Source organism: Lagenorhynchus albirostris, chromosome 12 (genome assembly GCF_949774975.1).
Source record: "Lagenorhynchus albirostris chromosome 12, mLagAlb1.1, whole genome shotgun sequence".
In the NCBI taxonomy this organism is placed as follows: Eukaryota; Metazoa; Chordata; class Mammalia; order Artiodactyla; family Delphinidae; genus Lagenorhynchus; species Lagenorhynchus albirostris.
The window spans coordinates 7,845,406-7,853,213 of NC_083106.1; the positions used below are offsets into that span (position 1 = coordinate 7,845,406).

The 7,808-nt window shown below is 43.2% G+C and overlaps 1 protein-coding gene across 2 annotated transcripts; it reads right to left on the bottom strand.

Moving 5' to 3' along the window:
- Positions 1-254: 254 nt before the first annotated feature.
- On the bottom strand, positions 255-7,449 carry MRPL18 (mitochondrial ribosomal protein L18). Of its 2 annotated transcripts, none has more exons than XM_060167316.1 (4): positions 7,250-7,449; positions 6,531-6,717; positions 1,505-1,587; positions 255-839 (listed from the first exon to the last, which is right to left on the bottom strand). In XM_060167316.1, exons 1-4 carry the CDS (start codon positions 7,299-7,301, stop codon positions 772-774), a joined length of 390 nt encoding a protein of 129 aa, XP_060023299.1. In that variant the 5' UTR covers positions 7,302-7,449; the 3' UTR covers positions 255-771. The 2 variants fall into 2 exon arrangements, with proteins under 2 accessions (XP_060023299.1, XP_060023298.1); XM_060167315.1 differs by having other exon boundaries at positions 1,356-1,587; positions 7,250-7,414.
- Between the last annotated feature and the right edge of the window lie 359 nt (positions 7,450-7,808).

Here is a 7,808-nt window from a genome sequence, read left to right on the forward strand (position 1 = left end):
CCTTTCCTCACTGCATTGCCTTCTTCTTTCAAACCTGGTTCTGTTAGGATCCAGGAGCCCAACTGAGGTTAGGATTTGCCCCTTTTATCTTCACATGACTGTTTATAATAAATTGACTGATATTGACATCTCTTATTAAAAAAACACCTCCACACCCTGAGCGGCAACCCAGCCACGGTGACAAATGCATAAACCTATGTGTACCCATGCCACAGTGAGCTCAAAGGCAGAGAAAATGTCATATAACCAGAAAATAAGAGTTCACAATATACCTTTATTCTTTAACTTATAAACATTTGTTCCTCAAAAGTTAATTATAGGCTTCCCTGGTGGCGCAGTGGTCGAGTCCGCCTGCCGATGCAAGGGACACAGGTTCGTGCCTCGGTCCAGGAAGATCCCACATGCCACGGAGCAGCTGGGCCCGTGAGCCATGGCCGCTGAGCCTGCGCTTCCGGAGCCTGTGCTCCGCAACGGGAGGGGCCACAACAGTGAGAGGCCCGCGTACGGCAAAAAAAAAAATAGTTAATTATAATTGGCAACAGCTCTTCTCAAATACTTCTCTCACGTCACAGAGAGGAGAAGAATTTAGCCCTGGATTTAAAACAAACACACACAAGGGGAGAAGAGGACAACCTTAACTACTAATAACATTCCACTGTTAGGTTACTGTACAGGACGTCCAAGCTGGCGGTTCGTCTAGAGACTCTCTCCTGATGAACGAACAGCTGACAGCTTTACATTTACAAGTATCAAGCAACACTTCTGCTTCATTCATAGATTCTCCGAGGCTCCTGCAGCACCACACCACCTTCTGTCATGGCACTCTGCAGTCGTTTCATCTGGTTTTGAAGATCAGGAAAAAAGGAAAAGATTAAGTCAACACCACAAGCTGACAATAGTTCACTTCCCAAGAGAAAGAGAAATAAACAACTGATTTATCCTTGCTAACTTTCCAGCCTACACTGGTTTTTCAGAAAGTGACCTTAATAATGACACAGATAAGAAAAAAGAGGATGTAGAGATGTCAAGGATTAGCAGCATTTTAAAATATTCTATAGACAAGATGTTACTATATGAATAGGGAAGCAGAGTGGTCAACATTATGGCTATGAAATCGGTCACGTGGGTTTGAACCCTGCCCCGTGCCACAAGGACTGGGCCAGCCAGCCTCAGCTGACCTACAGAACATGAGTCCTGACACGCTATAGGCTGCTGTGAGGTAATGCACATCAGGACACTCACCTCAGGCTCTGACACTTGGAAAGAACTTAATAAATGGAACTATTATTATGTACATATCTAGTGTCAAGAATTAACACAATACCTTTTAACTAAGTACATGAAAACAAAAATACCGAGTCTGAGGCTGCCTCCCAAGGAGTTGGTTGGTAGACCATGAAGTTGATTCCTGCTTCCAAGCACCGCTCTGCCAGCACTCGTCCTACACTCTCACAAGCCACCACATTTCTGGTGCTATAAAGGTGTTTTTTAATGGCCCATTCACGAGTGGATGCCGAAACCACAGTCTGGCCATTGCGATGCTCAACAAGCGCGTCTATGTGATGCTGACTCCTTATAACTCGCAACCTAAATGAGGTGAGAGAATAAAATCATAAAAGAATTCTAAAGATAAATGACTTCAGGTGAATAAATGCCGAAATAGTTCTCAAGAATGTAATGTCTGGTTCATTTACTTCAGCATACTTAACCTGGCTTTTACTCGGGAAAGGTGTTTTCCCCTTGCTTTTATGAGAATATCATCAGCAATAACCAAACATTTCTACTTAGCCTCAAATATCCAGGAGAAATTTGGTATTTCTGACTGCTGAGATTTACACAGCATCTACTTCAAAAAAGGATTTGAAGAGGCAAAGCTAAGTTGCTGACCCTACACTGGATAAAAATATACTTACTACATGCTTTTTTTTTTTTAAAGGAAGGAAATATTTTATTTATTTTTTGGCCACGCCATGTGGCATGTGGGATCTTAGTTCCCTGACCAGGGATCGAACCCGTGCCCTCTGCATTGGGAGTGTGGAGTCTTAACCACTGGACCCCCAGAGAAGTCCCCTTACTATATGCTTTTATTTTCTAGCTAACGATTTAAATACAAAAACAGAAATCATAAGTGTACTATAAGACATGGGAGAAGTTTTAAGTAATGTCAAAGTAAGATAAACCTATTTAACTATATCAAGCTATTTAACATGACCTCAAACTACATCATATGGCTTTTGTTTAAAAAAAAAATTAACGAAGTTTTCTGCATGCTAAGAAAAACAAAAAAACAAAACAGTAAAGTCAAAAGGCAAGCAATTAAACAAAAAATACTTTTAAATCATATATTGTGCTAATTTCCATAATATGTAAAAAGCCTCCTATAATCAATAAGGAAATGACCAGTAACTTAATAGGCAGAGGATGGACAGACTGTTCACAGAAAAATATTAATAACTCTTAAACCCATGAAAATATGCCCAATCTCACTGCTAAATTGCATGGACAAGACAATTCATTTCAACACTGTTTGAAATCATAAAAGATAATCATCAATAGGCAGTCAGTTAATTAAAACAGCCATGCAACGGTATTTTATTTTTAAAATCTTTATTGGAGTATAATTGCTTTGTAATGTTGTGTTAGTTTCTGCTGTATAACAAAGCGAATGAGCTATACTTATCTCCCTCCCACCCTCCCTATCCCACCCCTCTAGGTGGTCACAAAGCACCAAGCTGATCTCCCTGTGCTATGCAGCTGCTTCCCACTAGCTATCTATTTCACATTTGGTAGTGTATATGTCAATGCTACTCTCTCACTTCGTCCCAGCTTACCCTTCCCCCTCCCCATGTCCTCAAGTCCATTCTCTATGTCTGCATCTTTATTCCTGTCCTGCCCCTAGGTTCATCAGAACCTTCTTTTTTTAGATTCCATATATATGTGTTAGCATATGATATTTTTTTTCTCTTTCTGACTTACTTCACTCTGTATGACAGACTCTAGGTCCATCCACCTCACTACAAATAACACAATTTCGTTTCTTTTTATGGCTGAGTAATATTCCATTGTATATATATGTGCCACATCTTCTTTATCCATTCATCTGTTGATGGACACTTAGGTTGTTTCCATGTCCTGGGTATTGTAAATAGTGCTGCAATGAACACTGTGGTACATGACTCTTTGAATTATGGTTTTCTCAGGTATATGCCCAGTAGTGGGAATGCTGGGTCATATGGTAGTTCTATTTTTAGTTTTTTAAGGAACCTCCATACTGTTCTCCATAGTGGCTGTATCAATTTACATTCCCACCAACAGTGCAAGAGGGTTCCCTTTTCTCCACACTCTCTCCAGCATTTATTGTTTGTAGATTTTTTGATGATGGCCATTCTGGCCATCCGTGTGAGGTGATACCTCATTGTAGTTTTGATTTGCATTTCTCTAATGATTAGTGATGTTGAGCATCCTTTCATGTGTTTGTTGGCAATCTGTATATCTTCTTTGGAGAAATGTCTGTTTAGGTCTCCTGCCCATTTTTGGATTGGCTTGTTTTTTTTGATATTGAGCTGCATGAGCTGCTTGTACATTTTGGAGATTAATCCTTTGTCAGTTGCTTCGTTTGCAAATATTTTCTCCCATTCTGAGGGCTATCTTTTTTTCTTGTTTACGGTTTCCTTTGTTGTGCAAAAGCTTTTAAGTTTCATTAGGTCCCATTTTGTTTTTATTTCCATTTCCCTAGGAGATGGGTCAAAAAGGATCTTACTGTGATTTATGTCATAGAGTGTTCACGCACATATGGTCACCTTATCTTTGATAAAGGAGGCAAGAATATACAATGGAGAAAAGACAGACTCTTCAATACATGGTGCTGGGAAAACTGGACAGCTACATGTAAAAGAATGAAATTAGAACACTTCCTAACACAGTACACAAAAATAAACTCTAAATGGATTAAAGACCTAAACGTAAGGCTACGGTATTTTACACAGTTACTTCAAACAGTTATTTTACATAATTAAGAACAAAGTAGCAATTTATGATGCTGCTGTTGCTAACATTTACTGAACACTTACTGTGCCAGGGAGTCCTAATTGTTCACAGGTATAGCTCATGTCTCAAACTAATTCCATTATTCTTTCTTTCTTATTTTTTTCCTTTTTTGGGCTGCAGAAACTGACACAGAAAGGTTAAGTAACTTAGCAAGGTTACAACTAATGAATGGTAAGTAATGAAGCTAGGTAGGATTTAAGTCCAGGGGTCTGGCTCCAGAGCCAATGTTCCCACCAACACAAAATATTTCCAAGATGTATTTTTAAGTGTGTGTGTGTGTGTGTGTGTGTGTGTGTGTGTGTGTGTGTGTGTGTGTGTTGGGGGGGGGTGAAGGAGGTGGGTGGGGGAATGCAGAACAATATATATGATGTGGTAAGATTTATAATGAAAAAAATACAAGTTCATACTTATCTGCATAGACTAGCTCTAGAAGGATACACAGAAACTATAGTCCCTTTTGGATTTTACAACATTTGTATACATTACACATTTAGAAATTAAGTTCATGATAAAGAAAACACTGAAATCAAACATTATACTAAGATTCTTAGTGTGAAATAGCATAAAAAGCACTAGATTTAGAAATGTGGGTTCTACTCCTAGTTTCGCTGGTAGCCCTAGTAACAATCACAATCTCTTAATCCAGGGGTCAACACACTCTTTCTGTAAGGGATCGGATAGTAAATATTTTATGGTTTGCAGGCCATATTGTAAGCAGAGAGGGTAGTGGGTCCCTGGAGAAAGAGAACTAGCATGTCTTTCTCCACATAAGAGAAGCCATTTTTGGCCTAAGCCATTTTGTGCTCTAAGCTTGGCCACAGTGCCTGCTCTTGAACAGGTCTCAGTAATTAATGATCTTAAGGGAAGTAAGGGAATGCAGGAACAAAGGAAAAGCAGTCAAGAAACAATAGTCTAATGGTAAAACAGAGTCCTAGTTCCTCCTCAAAGGAAATATATAACAATCTGATACCGTCTTTAAGTTTCTCCATCCTCAGGTGGAGGATGGAAATGACTATGTTGACACCTGTGACTTCAATCAACTAACGCTAGGACTCTGTCGACCCTGGCCCCAATTCTATGCTGAATTCTCCTCTGTTCAAGCCCCTTCATGAATATGCTTGTACCCTTAGCTTAAAGCTCCCGCGGTTTTGCTGTTCCGCGTGACCCTGCTTTGGGGAAGATCCCCGGGGTTCTCCTTACTTGCTGCAAGTAATAAATCCTTCCTTCTCCTGATCTTTGGCTTGCTTGTGTCTTCTGGCTTGACATCCACCGAGAGGTGAACCTAGTTTTCAGGTAACAACATGGGTCAACTGCTCAACTCAGCCACAGTAATTCCAGAACAGCCAGGTAAGAATGAGTGGTGGCTGGGTGCACATAAAACTTTCTTTGTGGATAATGAACTTTAAATTTTACACAATTTTCACATTACAAAATATTCTTTGCATTTTTTAAAATCTTTTAAAAAAATGTAACAATATTTAGCCTGCAAGCCAGCTTTGGCCCAGGAGCCATAGTTTGCTGATCCTTGTCTTAAACCATTAGCGCAACAAAGGAGTAGGACTCATTATCTCCAAGGTCACTTCCAATTTTATACTGATAATACTGTGAATGGAGAGATAGGGAAAAAAGGGGGGAAACAGATCTCCAATTATTTAAATAATCCAAATATTAAGTAAAAGTGATAATTTGGGTATTTCAAAAAAAAATTCAGGATTCAAGATTCAGATTATTTCGACGATGAACTGCCTGCCCCCTTTCTTTGACCCCCTCCTGTCTCCCTGAGGCTCAATTCCCCTGCTCCTGTAAAACGGGGGAAATGACTGCACCTGCTTCAAAAAGTACTTTTAAGGATTAAATGAGAAAATGCATATAAAGCACCTAGCATAGTTCCTGGCAAAGACAAAGCATTCAGTAACTGGCCATCTTTATAACAAAGAAGAGACTCCTAACGTTCTTCCTGTCTCTACCACCGCCCCCTGAAAAATTTGTTCTCCTCAAAGGAACCAGAATGATCTTCCATTCGGGCTCAATTTTAAATGCCCTCATAGTTTCCCACCGTAGTGAGAATAGCGTCTAAAGCGCTTACTTGATTTACAGAGCTAATGATGTGTCTCCTACCCACCTCTCGGCCCTCTGAGCTCCAGGTCCACAGGCCTTTCGGTGCCCCAAACGCGCCAAGCTCACTCCCACCCTAGCTGTTTCCCTTGCTGGGAACGCTCTTCCTGGCAGATAGTTCGGCTTCTTCCTATTTTCTGAGGGGTCTTAGTCAACCCGTTCCCCATTCTAACTTTATCCTCTTTCAGTTTCCTCCATGACACCTACGTATTTATTGTTTGCCAGCCCCCTCCACGACCCACCGCAAGGCAGCTTCGTGAGAGGAGAGTCGCCAGCAGTTACCGGGCACGTTCGTCAAATGAACTGATGAAAACAATTTGCAGAGCGCCATGCATGCTCTGTGGGCAATACGTAGCAGAGTTAATTACCTGTGCCAGAACTCGCGGGAGGGCCACACTGTCCCCCAGCCCCGCTCTTTTCTGGCTACAGCTAAGAGCTCCAGATTCCGGGGGTTCCGGTTGGTGAACTCCGGGGCAACAGCTTCATTTCCTTCGGGGTCCGCTTCAGGCTTCACCGCTGGCTTGGAACTGGTCGACAGCACTGCCACCCGACACCCTAAGAACGTAAACAACCATACGTATCTTTAAAAAATGACGAAACGGGGCTTCCCAGGCGGCGCAGTAGTTGAGAATCCGCCTGCCGATGCAGGGGACACGGGTTCATGCCCCGGTCCGGGAAGATCCCACATGCCGCGGAGCGGCTGGGCCCGTGAGCCATGGCCACTGAGCCTGCGCGTCCGGAGCCTGTGCGCCGCAACGGGAGAGGCCACAACAGTGAGAGGCCCGCGTACCGCAAAAAAAAAAAAAAAAAAAAAAAAAAAGACGAAACGGACAAAAAAAAATATGATCTAACTTGTCTCCATCCTCTCCCCCTCAGTCTTCGCGCCCTGGAAGGGGGACAAAAGGTATGTTCGGTCACGGGGTGTAGTCATCACAGACCCTGGTCCTTAATTTTCTACTAGTGTCATCACGATGCTGTTAGCTCGTTTAGTTTTCGATGGTATATGTTGAATGCAAAAGACGACCTGCATGTGCACATTGTGCTGACCCTGGGGAGTAATCTGAGAGACGTGGGAAGATGAAATTACCGGGGTTCCTGCAAACAGACAACAGCTCCCAGAACCCCGACCGAAGCGCCATTGCTGAGGGGAATCGTAGCCAAAACCTCGGAAAGACCTCGCCTCCTCTCCTCACCGACGTCCCAGCGGCTCGCCGGCCGCAGCCATATTAACTTAGGAAAAGACTTTAGGAGAACGTAAGGGCATCGACGCCTCGAACCCGAACAAGCCCCCTGCCGCTGAGTGGCGGATAGGGCAATCCGTCATCTCCGTTCTTCCAATCAGCGCTTACGCCGGGGCGCACGCAGGCGCCGGATTCAACCAACCACCTCGCAACAACGCGCTTGGTGGTTGGCTCACGGTCCGTTAAGTCGGGCCGAGCTCATCGGGGTCGGCTCGCGTCCAACGCACTGCCTGCATTTCGTTGCGTCATTTGGGCCCTCGGGTCGCAAAGCATAGACCGATCATTGTCGGACACACACGCACGTAGACACACACGGACAGGCCATTTGGGCTCTGGGAGGACGGGGCAGCGCGAGATGCAGTTTTCAGAAAGGGTGGTTGTCGCTTTCCCACATGACCCATTAAG

What these genes read in the sequence shown, in the direction of transcription:
- MRPL18 (XM_060167315.1), bottom strand. Translation starts at nt 7,301, where the DNA reads ATGGCGCTTCGGTCGGGGTTCTGGGAGCTGTTGTCTGTTTGCAGGAAC. An exon ending in GTCTGTTTGCAGGAACCCCG is followed by an intron (nt 6,718 to 7,249) that starts GTAATTTCATCT and finishes TTACGTTCTTAG; the next exon opens with GGTGTCGGGTGGCAGTGCTG. An exon ending in GGGAGGCAGCCTCAGACTCG is followed by an intron (nt 840 to 1,355) that starts GTATTTTTGTTT and finishes CTTCAAAACCAG; the next exon opens with ATGAAACGACTGCAGAGTGC.